This window comes from Macadamia integrifolia, unplaced genomic scaffold (genome assembly GCF_013358625.1).
Source record: "Macadamia integrifolia cultivar HAES 741 unplaced genomic scaffold, SCU_Mint_v3 scaffold367, whole genome shotgun sequence".
NCBI classification, from domain to species: domain Eukaryota; kingdom Viridiplantae; phylum Streptophyta; class Magnoliopsida; order Proteales; family Proteaceae; genus Macadamia; species Macadamia integrifolia.
The window spans coordinates 37,047-55,142 of record NW_024869711.1 but is presented as its reverse complement, the minus strand read 5'-3'; the positions used below and the strand labels follow the sequence as shown (position 1 = coordinate 55,142).

The 18,096-nt window shown below is 41.2% G+C and overlaps 1 protein-coding gene across 1 annotated transcript; it reads right to left on the bottom strand.

The window, feature by feature from the left end:
* Positions 1-15,990: 15,990 nt before the first annotated feature.
* On the bottom strand, positions 15,991-18,033 carry LOC122068282 (rust resistance kinase Lr10-like). The gene is made up of 2 exons (XM_042632155.1): positions 17,824-18,033; positions 15,991-17,551 (listed from the first exon to the last, which is right to left on the bottom strand). Exons 1-2 carry the CDS (start codon positions 17,852-17,854, stop codon positions 16,344-16,346), a joined length of 1,239 nt encoding a protein of 412 aa, XP_042488089.1. The 5' UTR covers positions 17,855-18,033; the 3' UTR covers positions 15,991-16,343.
* Between the last annotated feature and the right edge of the window lie 63 nt (positions 18,034-18,096).

Here is an 18,096-nt window from a genome sequence, read left to right as displayed (position 1 = left end):
TTAAAATAGTAAAATGATAAATCATTATGTTTATGATAGTTTACACTTAATATTCGCGTACCCACACATTTGATCTTTTTCGTACCGGGTACAAGCACCGTGTACATATACAAGTAAGTGCGGATTGGACTCTGATTTAATTTTAGAATGTTTTGCATCATTTAACATATGTTAGTATAGCCATGTCATCATGTCACTTGTGTTTAGACTAGACATCACATATGCCATATCACACATTTGAATGTGCATTTGCATAATATACTATGCTTTGTATTATGATGGAATATTCATTATGTCTTAATGTATGTGATGGAGGAATTTCATTTAGACATGATATGCATGCTAGATTTTAGGTGCTGTAGTCGGCTTGGAAATGAGTGCATGGTGTCACGTGGTATGGGACACGATGCCATTATGTACTCGTATTATGCTCATATAGAGGCATGTGTCTAGAATGCCATTTACCCTTGTGCAACGACCCTTCCCAACAGGCATTTACGTGTTGAGGGATCATTGGGAGGAAGCATCAGATTGTAGTTGTCGAACTCCTGTAGAGGTTAGAAGCACGCACGGCTGATCGCTAGGACAGTCGATAACCTTGGTGAAATATTCAGAAGGCCGATCGTACTGCTTTTATTTCGGTGGAGTCATCCATTTACTTTCTATCATTTAATTCTATCATTTAAATTACCAGGAGTCAGCTTATATTTTAAATTTCGGTACCAATGGTGGGCTTTCTCCGACAACCCTATGGGCGTATTGAGGGATGGGATTCACGGCTCATACCTGACGCATACGGGCAGTGTGGTTGTGAGTACCACAAAACCTATGACCTAGTAATGTTGTTAGGCTAATAGGGTTTAAATGAATTGCATATAGGCTCATTTATGTTGTGACTGTTTATGTGGTTTTCTTTATGTGGTCTTCCTTTCCACTTACTGGGCTCATCCCACGTGCATAACTCTTTTTAAGTAATTTTGTAGGTCACTCGCCTGGAGATCAGGAGCCGGGCCCCACCGTGGAGTTTCCATCTAAGGACTGGTGGGCCCCTGACGAGTTCAAGTATGGTACTAATTGCATGTGTGAGAATTGTGCGGCGTGGCAGCTATGACTCTTGAGTGATTCTTTTGATTTTTTTTATACACTCCCTTTTTGTTACTTGATGCTTAAATTGTTATATGTTTGTATATATATATCATGCCTTCGGGCCCAAATGTATGTAACCTTTATAACTCAATTTGGGTATCAAGTATCTGGAAAATAATTACAAGTATTATTATGAACAGGTCTTCCACTAAAAATACAAGTCTGATCATAGATTAGTAGATGTATGCTGTATTGCATGTACTGCATTGTTGATCTTGGCAGGTTTGTGAGTTAACCGGTGTTAACTCGATCACCGACTTAATTCTATGCGAGCGGGGTGTAACATTGAGAAGCATTCTTCACATCTTGAAGAGTCTAGAAACACAATGGTTGAAGTACCCAAGAAGTTCTAGAGCTGAATGTGGATGAAAGTTGGACCAAAAAAAGATAAATTTTGGACTTCTAAGTGTCTGCAGTCAACCCAGACACACTTTACCAAAACGGCCATAACTTCTTCTAAAAAACAACAAATGATTCACCATTTTTTTTTGTTGGAAAATAGACTTCTAGATATTTCCATCCATATATGGCATAACTACTAGTCCCTTTTGAGTTGATTTAGGAGTCTCCATGAAGTTACCCCAAAATCCTGAACTGCAACTTTTATTTTTAGCTTATATCCTTTAGCTTGGGCTCGTGGACTTATTGGAATAGGTTATTGTCCCATTTGAAAATGCTCTTGCATCAGGATTATAACGTTTGTCCTCACACCTTTCAGAATTGCTTACAGAGAAAGTAAACCTTGTTACAAATATATTGTGAATTAAAAAATCCTAACACCAGAAATTATAAAATTACCCTCAGTAAATCTGTCCTAAATAGAAAATTCGAGTAATTGTCGTTCTATTGGGGGCCTACACCTATACTACCTGGATTAAACTACGATGGAATACAAGACATCAAACACCTACAATCTCCACTGGGGGTGTCAATGGGTCAGGTTGGGCTAGAGTTTTACCTAACCCTATGGTCTCTTAACTCAATCCTAGCCCAACCCAGCCCTAGGTCGGGTTGAGATATCTCAGCCCAAGACCAGCTCTATCTGGCTTAGTGATGTAGCCGCACGTCACGGTCACATCCAAATCCAATCGAACCCTCCCAAGGCCTTAAGAAGATCAACCAGGATAGAGGCAAGGAGGAGTAGAGTTGCCTCCAACCTAGCCCAATTATGCACACCCCTACTTGGAAAGGCAGCCTATCACCAACCGAACTAGCCTTCCTATGCGGCTGTGCCCCCCATTTGGAAAGGCAAATCACTACAGCTAAATCCAAACTTTCCAATCTAATCATAATCTTACCATAGTAAAAAATGTTGGACAGCAATAGCTTACTTTCCTATTATTCTCATAGCTAAATTAGTAGCTTTCCATTATTCTCCTTAGTTTATTTAGTAGCTTTCTAGTATTCTCTAAATTAAACTAGTAGCTTCCTAATCTCATTGATCCATATGGATCCATATTTGATTCCCTTGTTTTGAATTTCATTTATAAAGGTAACCCATCGATGGCATTAGGAGGCAAAATGACTTAGTTAAATAAAGCTGCTCCCTAGAGCATTGGAACTCCACTGAAGTCTCTACTTTGCAAATTTGAATCTCTTTCTTGTTCGATTGATCAACTCTTTGTGATGGAGGCAACGTAAGTTCGATTTTCCCGATCCCAAATTATAGCTACGATTTTATTACTTAGTATCAGAGCCGGGATTGTGAGAGCAATAGATCGTAATGGCGCCCTGACAAACTGGCCGTACAACTCCCATTGAGGATATCAATGCAAGAGAAGAAAATTTACGTCTTCAGTAAGAAATTGCTAAGTTGCATCTTGATAATGAAGCATTGAGGAATGAAACATGACATCCGAGTCCGAATGAAGAGACTTCCGATTAGAACTCCCCTTCATCTGATGATGCACCCCTTGTACTGGAGAGGAGGACTCACCGCAATAGGTTACCCCCCCCCCCCAGGTGGGAGCCTGATTGGGACAAGAATGTTCACCGTGACATTCTTGAGTTCTTGGGAACATCTTTCCCTGATGAGGTTGTAAACTGGCTAACCTTAATCAATGAGGTCTTTCAATACAAGGAAGTCTCAGAACACCAACGTGTTGGTATCATCGCCATGAGGCTTTGTGAGAAAGCAATCGCATGGTAGAGACGTGAAAAGCAATTGCGTGTCAATACCGGTAAGACACCCATCACACAATGGCGAAAAATGGAAGAGAAAATTCAAAATTTTTTTCTTCCTAATAGCTATCAACGTGAATTGTACTAGAAATTCCAACATCTTCAGTAAGGTACGCACACCATAGACCAATATACCTCTGAATTTAATGACCTAGTGGTTCGAAACAATCTTAATGATTTAGGGGAAATGCTCGTACATAAATATTTGGGTGGACTTCAGCCCTACATCCAAGGTGTTCTTGAAGTTTTCGACATCTGGGATCTACGGGATGCACAACAAAGAGCCATTAAAGTAGAGCAATCTTGTAATCGGAGACGACAACCTTCGTCCTACTTTGCTCAGCCAACACGAGTCTCTCCTTACCCTACCATAATCAATGTTACAAGAGCACCCTAATTGACCACAGAGAAGGCCCTATCTCAGCTTGGCCGCCCATTGCACACACTTGCTACTGACCAACAATTAGAAAATGGTATCATGTGCTTTGCATATGGGGAGTTGGGCCACCATTTTGCTGTTTACCCTACCAAAAACTGTCACATGGAAAAGGTTTATTGGTGGAAAAGGATTCAGATAACCAGAATGAAGAGCACTTTGAACTAGATGCAGAGATGAAGCCACTTGAAGATCATAAGGATGATGGAAAAATTTTGCATGCCGACCATGGTGAATTGCTTATGATTCGGTATATTTTCTCACTCCATGGGAAGAAGTCGGAGATCGTTGGCTTCGTAACAATATTTTTCACTCTACTTACACCGTATCTGGAAAGGTATGCTAATTAATTTTTGATTCTGGGTGCTGTGAAAATGTTATTTCAGAAAAGGCTGTGCGAAAATTAAATCTTACTTTGGAAGAGCATCCCACACCCTAAAAAATGACATAGTTGAAGCGTGGTGTGGAGCTAATAGTTTCCAAGTGCTGCCTATTATCAATTTTTATTGCCTCCACATTTGTGACAAGATTTGGTGCGATGGCCTTCCAATGGATGGTTGCCATATTATCATTGGACGCCCAAGGCAGTTTGATCGATGCACTACTAGTGACAGGTATCGTAATACATATTCATTTAATTTTGGTGGAAAGAAGATGATTTTGGCCCCCTCCAAGGAGCCAATTAAACCCTCTATGACATAAAAAAATTCCTCATCAAATCTACTCACTCTGCGAGACCTGAGAGGTGCCATGGAAAATGTGTATGTCATCTATGTTTTATTAAACAAATCTGAAAATTCTGACATTACTTCTGATGTTCCTAATAAAGTGAAGCCCTCGCTGTTCGAATTTCAAGATGTGTTTCCACCAGACCTTCCACCTGGTCTACCTCCCATGTGGGCTATTCAATACAGGATTGACCTAGTCCTTGGAGTGTCTCTCCCTGTCTCTCCCTAATTTTGCTCATTATTAGATGAGCCCAGCTGAGCACTCAGAGCTCCAACGGCAAGTGACAGAATTGATGACGAAAGGATTTATTCATAAAAGCCTCAGCCCTTGCGTCGTCCCAGCTCTATTGGTTCCAAAAAAGAATGGCACATGGAGGATGTGCGTGGATTGCTGAGGAATAAAAAAATCACAATAAAATATCGCTTCCCTATTCCTCGCCTCGACGATTTGTTAGATCAATTATTTAGTGCTACAATCTTTAGCAATTTAGATCTAAAGAATGTTACCACCAAATCCGAATCAATCCCGGAGATGAGTGGAAAACCGCTTTCAAGGGATGGATTATTTGAGTGGCTAGTGATGCCGTTCGGTTTGTCAAATGCCCCCTCTACATTTATGAGATTTATGACAGGTTTTGAAACCTTTCCTAGAGCTATTTGTTGTTTTTTATTTTGATGACATCTTAATTTATAGCAAATCTACTGATGACCATCTGAAGCATCTCTGAGAATTTTTATCTGTATTAAGATAGGAATCACTCTTTGCGGCTATGGAGAAGTGTTTCTTTTTTAAGACAAAAATCCTATTTTGAGATTTAATATATCTGGAGATGGCATCTTAGTTGACGATGCGAAAATCAAAGTCATTCATGATTGGCCACCCTCTACATCTGTGCATGACGCACGCAGCTTCCATCGATTGGCCTCTATTTACCGTCGGTTCATCCCACATTTCCGCTCTCTTACAACCCCACTCATGGCATGTATAAAGAATGGTGTATTCGAGTGGACGGACACAGCCCAACAAAGTTTCAAACTTTTGAAGGAAAAGTTGAGTACGGCTCCCGTTCTAGCCCTACCAGATTTTAGCCTTATCTTTGAGGTCCACTATGGCGCATTTGGCACTGGTATTGGAGCTGCCCTCAGTCAAGGAGGATGTGCCATCACCTATTTCAGTGAGAAACTCAATGGTGCCAAACTCCATTATAGTACGTACAATTTAAAATTTTATGCTTTATTTCGTACTTTAGAGCATTGGCGTCAATATCTAATCCACAGAGAGTTTATCCTGTATACGAACCATGAATCTCTCAAGCACATCTTAGGTTAGAAAAAATCAAATTCCTGATGTGCAAAGTGGGATGAGTATTTGCAGGAATTTAACTTCAATATTAAGTACAAGCCGAGTATCTAGAACATAGTAGCTAGTGCACTTAGTCGAAAGAAAGGCTTGCGCTCTACCATGCGAACTACAGTTATACTCCTTCCATGAGCTTTATGATGAAGACTCGTATTTTTCATCTATATTGCAAGAGGTGATAAACTAAGATCTGATTTTACTCTCTGTGATGACTTCCTCTTTAAAGGAAATCGACTTTGTGCAGCAAATTGTTCCCTTCGGCTAAAGATGACTGCTAAAATTCATAACGAAGGACACTTTGGTCATGATAAGACCCTTAAGATGTTGATGTCCCCATACTTTTTGCCACATCTGAAACAGATGTCGAAAGATTTGTGGCTCGATGTCGTACATGTCAAATCTCCAAAGGTCGAGCTATAAATGCGGGTCTATACTTGCTCTTGCCAATTCTAAGGCCCCTTGGAAAGACATCTCCATGGATTTTGTTCTAGGGCTGTCACGCACTCAACGAGGCATGGACTCTGTTTTTGTCATTGTCGACCATTTTTTCAAAATGGCACATTTCATTTCATTTCGGAAAACCATGAATGCATCCCGTGTTGCCGAGTTATTTTTCAAGGAGGTCTTCAAGATCCATGGTTTGCGCAAAACTATTATTTTTTATAGGGATTCAAAATTTCTTGGTCACTTTTGGAGACAATTGTGGCGTAGCATTGGTACATCTCTACAGTTTAGAGTTATTTTCCACCCTCAGACTGATTGCCAAACTAATGTGGTTAACAGATCATTGGGTAATGTGCTATGAAGTTTGGTGGATGATAATACTCACTCTTAGGAGGTTCGATTACCATTGACTGAGTTTGCATTTAATTGTTCGATCAATAGATCTATGAGATACAGTCCTTTTTGTTATTATTCATGGCCGACAACCCCTTACAGCGTTGGATCTGGTCCCTATTCCTTTTAAATGGAAGCCTATTGCTAAGGTTGAGGAAATCATTTCTGAGTTGCAACGTATTCATGGTGATGTGCAATGAAATCTGTAAATTAATTCTGCAAAGTATAAGAGAGCCGTTGGTACCCATCGTCGTGAGGTCATCTTTGAACCGAGAGACAATGTTTGGGCACTTTTACCACCGGAGCGGCATCCCGTGGGTACTTACAATAAACTTTGTGACCGAAAAATGGGACCTTTGAGGTCCTTGAGCGCATCAATCCTAATGCGTACAGCTGAATCTGCCATCACATATTAAGATGTCCAACGTCTTTAATGTGAAACACCTAACACCATATCTGGGAGACTCTTCTGATGATGGCAATCAAAATTTGGGGTCAAATTCTTTCAAACCTGGAGGGGATGATGTAGCCGCACATAGGGATCACATCCAATTCCAATCGGACCATCCCAAGGCCTTGAGAAGATCATCTAGGATAGAGGTAAGGAGGAGTAGAGTTGCATCCAACCTAGCCCAGCTGTGCACACCCCTATTTGGAAAGGCAGCCTATCACCAATGGACCTAGCCTTGCTGTGGACCCACCATTTGGAAAGGCAAATCACTACAGCTAAATCCAAACTTTTCAATCTGATCATGATCTCACCACAGTCAGAAATGTTGGTCAGTAGCAACTACTTTCCTATTATTCTCATGGCTAAATTAGTAGCATTCCATTATTCTCCTTACTTTATTTGGTACCTTTATAGTATTCTCAAAATTAAAACTAGTAGCTTCTTAATCCCATTGATCCATATGGATCCATATTTGATTCCCTTGTTTTGAATTTCATCTATAAAGGTAACCCATCAATGGCATTGGGAGGTAGAATGATTGAGTTAAATAAAGTCCCTAGAGCATTGTAACTCCACAGGAGTCTTTACTTTGCAAGTTTCAATCTCTTTCTTATTCGATTGATCAACTCTTTGTCACAGAGGCAACGTAAGTTCTACTCTCTTGATCCAAAATTACAGCTAAGGCTGCATTACTTAGCCCAATCCAACCCGGCCCTAATGGACCCTGATTAGGCCGGACTTAGACTAAACAGACCAGCCGAGCCCAGTACTATTGGTTACTTTTGTTTGTTGATATGAGTACTACTGGTTATATTTCATTTCTTGATCTTGATACATTGCAAAGGCCAAAGTCCAATGCATGTTTTTGTATTTATGTAGATTGTGGAAAACAAAATATTTTTTTGCAGACCTTTTTCTATAAGTACCCATTTATAATTATTAATATATTTATATTATAATGTACTTAATATACAGGGTTGGGTGGGTTAAGTTAGGTCAGATTGTGTTGGATTGAGACCTCAACCCAAACCCAACCCAATCTGGCCTTGGGCCTGAAATTCTCAATCCTAACCCACCTTATGGGTTGAAATCTCAACCCAGGCCCTATTCGAGCTCAGGGTGGGTTTGGGTTGATCGGGATTTTTTGACACCCCTAATCTTCACCTTGGCTTGACTTTTGTCGGGCCTCCTGTAAAGATAACTTGTAGACATCTTTGTGCCCATGACTCCATAGATGTGTCCCTCATCTTCAATGATGAGTAATATTGATAAAGTCTAGACATGACTCGAACTTCTCTGTATTGACTAGCTTGGTAAGCATATCTGTAGGATTGCAGTATCTATGAATTTTTCTCAAGTGAATATTGCATTCTGATACAAGCTCTTTGATCTTGTGAAACCTCACATTAATATGCTTTGTCCTTGCTTGAAATATTTGATTCTTTGCAAGATGTATGACACTCTGACTGTCATAATGTAATAATATACCTTCTTACTCCTACCCAACTCATAAACCAATCTAGCCAACCAAACTCCTTGCTTGGCAGCCTCAACTGCCATCATGTACTTTGCCTATGTAGTGGACAATGCAACTGTGGACTGAAGCATCACCCTTCATGGTATAGGTCCACCAATCATTGTAAATATATACTCTGTAGTAGACCCTGCCTATCTAAATCAATGGCATAGTCGGAATCAACATATCCTGTCAATTTTGTGAAACTTCCCTTACCAACAAACATAATACCTATAACCTTTGTGATGCTCAGATATCTGAAAATCCACTTAATTCCATTCTAATGCTCCGTCCTTAGACTGCTTATGTATCTGCTAACAACATTGATTGCATGAGACAAATCTGACCTGCTACAAACCATAGCATACATGAGACTCCCAACTGCACTAGCATAAGGCACTTGAGGCATCTGTTCCACCTCCTTATGTATTGTAGGACACTGACTTTAAGACAACTTGAAGTGGTTAGCTAACGAAGTGCTAATCAACTTAGCTTTTTCTATGTTGAAACGCTCCCGCACCTTTCAACATGCCTCTTATGAGTTACCCAAAATTTACTTGCACTTCAATCTCTAAGGATTTCCATGCCAAGGATCTTCTTTGCAATATCAAGATCCTTCATCTTAAATTTAGTATTCAACAATGACTTCAAAAGGACTATATCATGCTTATTTTTTGCAGTAATGAGCATGCCATCAACATAAAGCATCAACAGAATAATATAATTATCACTTGACAATTTATAATACACACAAAAGTCATACTCACTTCTTGTGCAGCCAATTTGCACCATGTAGGAAGCAAAGCACTTGTAATACTGCTCAGGAGATTGTTTAAGACCATTAAATGACCTAATAAGAAGACAAACATGATATTCTTTGCAGTACTAAGATCCTTCATCTTAAATTTAGCACTCAACAAGAACTTCAAAGAGATTATATCATGCTTATTTTTCATAGTAATGAGGCAAAATATGTTCCCTTCCTTAGCACGGTTGAAGCGTGTATGTAAACCTGAACAGAAGACTAAACTGCCACCTTAATCTCTCCTCAGGCCGACCTACCACCTCGGTCTCTCTTTAGGCTGACCCGCCACCTCGGCCTCTCCTCGTGCTGAGCAACCACCAGCGCCACCTCGGCCTCTCCTCATTCCGAGCAGCCACCTCGTCCTCTCCTCATGTCGAGCAACCACCTCAATCTCTCCTCATGCCAACCAGTCACTTCGGTTCGACCAACCTGTTACCTCGACTCGGCACAGTCAAGTAAGACACCTAGAAACGTGCGCACATCCACTCCTACATTTAAGGGATGTGATCCCTGATCATGAAGGCAAGACTCTATCCACTACACGTCATCAGTGGCGTCCACCCCTCTCACAACTTACACCTCTAAGATCAAAGGGGAATATTCCCAGAGCATGCCCAGGAACCCGAAATATTCTCAGAATCACGAAGCCACTCCTCTCAAGGACTTTACGCCTAAATAAGACTCTCCATAAACACCCCTCCTTCTATCTCCATCAGTAGCCTATAAAAACCAAGGTAAGCTCCATCATAGGGGATCAATCACTTCTTTTACTGAAAAATCTCTCTTGAGTATGTGCGGTGGAAAGATCTGACTTAGGTATCGGAGAGTCCCCTATCAGGTCAGCCCGGCTCTCCCCTGACTTCTCTTCTGTGCAGGTCGACTGGAGCATCAGGAACTGTAGAGACGATCGGCTAGTCAATTTTTACCACATTAGATTGGCGCCCTCTGTGGGAATGACATTAGCAAGCTACAACACCAACATCTCATGGAGCGAGGATGAGCAAACCATCGAACTATCTGTGACAATAGTCGAAGAATCAACTGTGGCCTATTCCTGAACATCTGAGCAAGGATGTCGGCATGATGATCTCCCCAACGATAACAATGAGACCGATCCGAGCAGAATGAGATTATCATTCCACTGAAGAAGAAAAGCCGACCCAAACTGGTCGGTAAAAGATCTCATCCACTATGCAAGGATGAGTCAACCCCGATGGTTGACAAAAGAAGACCTCATTCGCGAGGAAAGAAAGGCCAACCCGAACTAGTCAGTAAAAGAAGGTCTCATCCACTATGCAAGGATGATTCAACCCCGATGGTTATCAAAAGAAGACCTCATTCACGAGGGAAGAAAGGCTGACCCGAACTGGTTGGTAAAAGAAGATCTCATCCACTATGCAAGGATGAGTTAACCCCGATGATCGGCAAAAGAAGACCTCATTCGTGAGGAAAGAAAGGCCGACCCAAACTGGTTGGTAAAAGAAGATCTCATCCACTATGCAAGGATGAGTCAACCCCGATGGTCGGCAAAAGAAGACCTCATTCGTGAGGAAAGAAAGGCCGACCCAAACTGGTCAGTAAAAGAATATTACATCCACTTTGCAAGCCTGAGCATGGGTCGGCACATTAAGACCTTACGCATTAAGGCATGCAAGCCCGAGCACGGCTCGACACTTAAAGACCTTACGCATAAAGGCATGCAAGCCTGAGCATGGCTTGGCACCTCAAGACCTTATGCATTAAGGCACACAAGCACGAGTACGGCTTGGCACCTCAAGACCTTACACACTAGGGCATGCAAGCCCGAGCCCCGGCTCAGCACTATAAAAGACCTTAACACAAGGCACCTCAAAAGATAGAGCCCAAGCTTGGCACTCTCTAAGATCGAGCCCAAGCTCAGCATTCTCTAAGATCGAGCCCTAACTCAGCACTGCCAAGACCAAACCTAGGTTTGGCACCTCAAAAGATCGAGCCTAACTCAGCACCCTCTAAGATCGAGCTTAAGCTCAACATTCTCTAAGATTGAGCCCTAGCTCAGCACTTTAAGACCTTATGCCTTAAGGCATGCAAGTCCGAGCATGGCTCGGCACCTTAAGCCCTTATGCACTAAGGCATGCAAGCTCGAGCACGACTTGACACTTCAAGACCTTACGCATTAAGGCCTTACGCATTAAGGTATGCAAGCCAGAGCATAGCTCAACACTTTAAGACCTTACACATTAAGGCACGTAAGCCCGAGCATGGCTCTCCACCTTAAGCCCTTACGCACTAGGGCATACAAGCCCAAGCCCCGGCTCGAAACTATAAAAGACCTTAACACAAGGCACCTCAAAAGATCGAGCCCTAGCTTGAAAACCTCTAAAACTGAGCCCAAGCTCTACATTCTCTAAGATCGAGCCGCAGGTTGGCACTGCCAAGACCAAACCCAGGTTTGGCACCTCAAAAGACTGAGCCTAAGCTCGCCACCCTCTAAGACCAAGCCCAAGCTCGGCATTCTCTAAGATCGAGCCCCAACTCGGCATCCCCATAGCTAGGCCCAGGCTTGGCACCTCAAGAACTCATAAGCTAGACATGGAAGATCAATTCTGAGCTCAGCTAGGGAATAGAGCCACACTCAAATAGTTGTACTAGTCCTTATTCTTCCAACAGTTACTCATTTCGAGCCACGCTCAAAGTACAAGAAAATAAAGAAAGAAACACAAGAATGCTGAGAGATGAAGACATCAAAACAATTTTCCATTCGTCAAAAAAGGGGAAAAATCCCTCAAAGTACATCACTCCCAAAGGAGACATCTGCATAAAAATATATATACAAGGCTAATCTCGGGGGCCTAATCCACTGGCCTAGCTCTTCACTTGGCTATCCTTCGAGTCGGGTCACCTCTTCACCAATGTCAATCGAGCCACCGAGCTGCACTGAATTAGCAGGGGTTAGAACATGCTACTCATAGTCCGTCAGATTGTAACCTGGCATCTTACTTAGGATGAACTGGATGGCATCGTCCGAGCCAACCTGAAACGAAGCAATATTAGATTCAACCAACCACTTCTGACAGGCCTAGGTGTTCAGCCACTTCGTTGGCCTCTAGCTCGGCCTGGTGTTGCCTTTTTAGCTCGCCAACCCTAGTTGCAAGATCATCCTCCTTCTTCTTTCGAGTGCCCTGAGTCTCGGATAACTCATCCTAGAGAGCATCATTCTCCTTCATCAAGTTGCTGTTGGTATTGAGCTGTTTAGCAACCTTCTGTTTCAGTTCTCTAGTTATCAGCTTGGCATCATTGGCACGGACTTCCTCAGATTGGGCCATTTTCTTCTCAACCTCCAGTTGGCCTGTGATCTTGTGCAGCTCCCTATGAAGGCACTTTGCCTCCTCCTCTGCCTTTGAACAAACGACAACCACGTCCTTGAACCGTTGAGCAGCCTCAACTGAGAAAGTAAAGTAGCGCATTTTGCACCGAATAGATAGTGCATGCCATACGATAGTAAAGATCGAATTAAATGCTCTAGCAAATCAATCTAAACTGCTAGAGTGGGGGGCTGATGATGTGGCAAAATATGTCCCCTTTCTCAGCACGGTTGAAGCGTGTATGTAAACCTGAACAGAAGACTGACCTGCCACCTCAGTCTCTCCTTAGGCCACCCACCACCTTGGCCTCTCCTCCTGTCGAGCAGCCACCTCAGCCTCTCCTCGTGTCAACCAGCCACCTTGGCGTCTCCTTGTTTTGAGCAACCACCTCAGCCTCTCCTCGTGCCAAGCAACCACCTCAACCTCTCCTCATGCCAACCAGTCACCTCCCCTCAGTGACCTGTCACCTCAGCTCGGCACAGTCAAGTAAGGCACCTAGAAACATGCGCACATCCACTCCTACATTTAAGGGAAGTGATCCCTAATCATGGGGGCATGACTCTATCCGCTACACGTCATCAGTGGCGTCCACCCCTCTCATGACTTGCACCTCCGAGATCAAAGGAGAATATTCCCAGAACATGCCTAGGAACCCAGAATATTCCCAGAATCACAGAGCCACTCCCCTCAAGGATTCTACGCCTAAACAGGACTATCCACAAATGCCCCTCCTTCTCTCCCCATTAGTAGCCTATAAATACCAAGGTAAGCCGCCATCATGGGGGATCGATCACTTCTTTTACTGAAAAAGCTCTCTTGAGCATTTGTGGTGAAAAGATCTGACTTAGTCATCGGAGAGTCTCCTGTTAGGTCAGCCCGGCTCTCCCTTGGCTTCTCTTCTGTGTAGGTCGGCTAGAGCATTAGGAAGTGCAGAGAGGATTGGCTGGTCAAAGCATTTGTAATGCTGCCTAAGAGATTGCTTAAGGCCATTAAATGACCTAATAAGAAAACAAACATGATATTCTTTTCCTTGCACCTTGAAACTTTAGGTTGCTCCATATAAATCTGTTCCTTCAAGTCACCATGAAGAAACTCTGTATTAATATCAAGTTGTTCAAGCTCCAAATCATACATGATTGCCAGAGCAAGTAGTACCCGAATTGAAGTGTGCTTTACCATCGGAGAGAATATTTCATTATCACAAGTAACCCACTTGATCCATCTTCCATAGAGAAAGAAAATCAGCTCTTGGATGAGTTGATTTGTACCACAAGAGGGAGAAAATCAAATGGAGTCAACAAGGGAAACTAAATTGGCTTAAATTTGGTGATAAAAATACTGATTATTTTCATACATCAACAATTCAAAGAAGAGCTAGAAATCATATTGTTTAGTTGGAAGCTCACAATAGATGGATAACTGAGCCCCAAAGGATTCATGATCACATTGTTAGCTTCTATTTAATCTGTTCTCTTCTTCAATTACTTTAGATTTCAAAAATTGATGAGGATTTTTTCAAATCACTTCACTGGTAGCTCCATCTAGATGGGCTCTTTACTAGCTAGAGAGGAAATGCAACTTCTTGTCATTCAAATGGAGGGCTTTGAGACTCTTGGTAGTGATGGCATTTCCCCTATTTTCTTTAAAAAATATTGTGATTTAGCTGAAATGCAACTTGAAAGTTATGAACTTTTTTAGATTTGAAGTAGCAATTTGCCTGACCAAGTCAACCCAAAACTTCATCAATCAATTTGAAGGAAAATCGGTTAATAGGTCAAATGCCAGATGAAAATGGGGATTGTTTCTCCTTTAAATTCCTTGAATTTATCAGGTAACTTTCTTTATGATGACATACCCCTTTCCGATACCCAAACTTAAGCTATTCAAAGATTTGACTTTGAAGAATAATATGTTAATTGGCATAATTTCTTCAATCTTATCGAAACTTAAGCTATTCAAAGATTTGACTTTGAAGAATAATATGTTAATTGGCACAATTTCTCCAATCTTACCGCGACTACCAAATCTAAAATTTTCTGAATCCAGACCCAAAGAGTTCCTGAGAGCTGTGACATAGTCAATTTTTCTACAAAACCCTCTTGGAAGAGATGTGTTTCCCTCCTTGTTACACCAGGATTGCTATAGGAAGAATATGGGTTGTATGATAAGATAGCAACTGGACATAGCGGAAACACTCCCTGAGTGATTCTCTTGCCAAGTATTTCACTTTGGAACTTATTATAACTGGAACTGCCAAGAAAGCTACCCGCCCTATCAAATATGCATTTAATCAAATAGGAAAAAGAAAGCTACCCGCCTGCATGTGTCCACTCCTAGGCACAAGCGGGCTCGAAAAGGCTGCACTACCTCACCCCATGCAATGAAGATGCCTCCGTACAGCCTTCATTAGTCTGCATGTACTGTGCAAGAGAATAGCTTTCTCTTGCCCAACTAAGCTCTCCACATTAGCTGGCAGAGCAAGGTTTCTATTTGGCAGAATCCCTGCTGCTGGATTCCCTGCTTGGGCTTCTTGGCATCATGTACCTGTTCTTTATGCTTGCACTTGAATATAAGAGAGTCCGCATGAAAAAATGAAGGCAGGAGTAATCAGATTCAGGAAAGCGTGACTCTAAGGGCCCATTTGATAACGTTTCTTCCGTTTCTATTTCAAGAAACGGCAGAAACATAAATTTCCGTTTCTAGAAATAGAAACGGAATTGAAGGTGTTTGATAAGTCATGTTTTTAGAAGTCGATAATAATCAGTGAAAAAATGGCCACAAGTCGTTTCCAGAAACGGCGAAACAAGTTCCTGGGTCGTTTCTTGAACCATAAATAAGTAGAAATTTCTATTTCTATTTCTGAAAATAAGTGAAACGAAATAGTTTTATCAAACGTTTTTTGCTCTGTTTATGCTGTTTCTAGAAATAGAAACGGCAGAAACGAGTTTCTTGAAACGTTATCAAACGGGCCCTAAGAGTAGCAGGAAATGAGAGACTAGATTTACGGATGTCGCGACTGTTCCTCAGATGATATCAAGGATGTTGTGAATGTAGTTGAAAAATCTAAACCTAGTGTCAACAAGTATAAGTATCTTTTAGGGTACACCTTTTAAGTGCTTTGGTTTACATAAAATATTGGAGAAAGCTCGAACAAGTAAGCACTTACAAATACTTCACTATTCCATTCTTCAAATCTGAATTTTACAGTGGTTACAATTTAGTATTCAAAAGATAATAAAATACTCCTAATTGTAATCTAAAACTGAATTGAAATTAAACTCCAAACCAAACTCTAGGTACACTTTAAAACCAAATAGGGAAATACTATTAACTTTATCTAATTCTAATAAAGAAAGAAATAATAAAATTACAAAATAACTCAAATTAAGTTCCTATATCCTAGCTCCTGGGAAACCCAAAGAGCAATTGGATCCTAGATCTAGTTCATCCACATTGGGAAAGGGGTTTGGACTGACACATGGAAGTGTTCCTATATCATAGTCAAGATTATTGGTTCTACATATGAACATCGTCAACATTTAGGTAGAAGATTTTTGTTCTTTTGAGATAGAGGAATCTGACTCAGAAATGCTGAGAGTAAAATTTGGAGTAGCAGAGACTAGATGTTGAAATGGGTTTGGAGGAGACTTAATTTCACTTCCTCCCTCCAACATTCTCACCACATTGCTCATTAAAGGTCTTGAATCTGGCAAATATTGAACACACCACAAAGCCACTATTGCCATCCTCTCTGCCTTCTCTCTATGTTCCTCTTCAATCCCAAAATTTTCCAAAAGTTCACTTAGCTTCCCTTTCTCAAACATCTCCCATGTCCATCTTGGTAGCCAATACTCTGGCTCACTAAGATTAGAATTCAGGTTTTTTCTCCTACCCAAAATCTCAAATAGAAGCATACCAAAGCTATACACATCACATTTACTGGTCACAGGGTATGGCATGTACATCTCCGGTGCAGCGTAACCTGGTGTCCCTCTACAATCTGTCATGGTTATATGGGTACTATCTCTGTTAGAAAGCTTAGCCAATCCAAAATCCGCGACCTTGGGAAATAGTTCAGCATCAAGGAGGACATTCCCTGGCTTTATATCGTAGTGAATTATTCTCTTCTGACATTCTTCATGTAAGTATGCAATTCCTTTCGCTGTCCCAATTGCTATTTCATGGAGCTTCTCCCATTCAATTCTCTGGTTCTTGTCGAATAATATACTATCAAGGGATCCCTTCTCCATGTACTCATAGACAAGAGCTTGCACTGAGGAATCAAAGCAGAAACCATAGAGTCTAACCAAATTGACATGGTATGTTATACCAATTGTGCTAACTTCTGCCATGAACTGCTCTTTAGCTTGGTTGTATGAAGCTTTGTTAAGGAGTTTGATTGCCACTGGTATCCCATTTGGTAACTCACCTTTATAGACAACTCCAAAGCCACCAGATCCCAATCTTGTTTTGTAATTCTGACTGAAACCAGATAACTGTTGAGCTGAGAACATGATGGGCTTCTCCTTGGCAATATTACTGAAAAATCTCTTCATTGTTGCTTCAATTTGTGGGTCTGGAACAACAGAGGATTCTTGTGGTGTTGGATTTGACATGGGTTTTCGGCCGTTGCCGATTTCGATATGGGCGTATGGCGTGGCTCCTTTTGTAGCCTTGTTCAAGTATATGATTATTGCAAGTTTTATTGCGATGGCTAGGACAATAACAGCACCAAAAGTAACCCCAACTGAAAAAAAAAACAAAAATGAAATACAGAAATTAACAATAATGATAATTTCTGGACTAGGAAAATTGTATATGCCATTACACTTACAATTACAATTGGTGATTCAATTTATATGCTTGATCTTAAAGGAAGGGTGTTATTTGTTGGTTCCATTCAGTCACTAATAACCAGATTTTTTTTTTTTTTTTTTGGGGGGTGGGGATAAAACAGCCAATAAGATCTTGTAGAAAGAATGCTTACAATACAGAAATAAAGCTTACAGTATGGCTTACCTATAATACCAATGGTTTCCCCTGTAGACATCTCTTTGTTTATAGATTGTGGAAAATAATCAAAGAGGAAGAAGCAGAGGAGGACGATAAGCCAAGTCCAATGCAGGCTAAACTCAAAGAAGATAACAAAAAGAAGAAGAGGGAAAGCTAATGATGGTTCTGTGATGAGAACCAGAAGAAGCAATGGAGATTTTATTCTTTTTTCTGGTAAGGTCTTGTGGCTATCTTATAAATGTATAACCTTCTCTTTTCACAGGGGATTTGTTTTTTGGA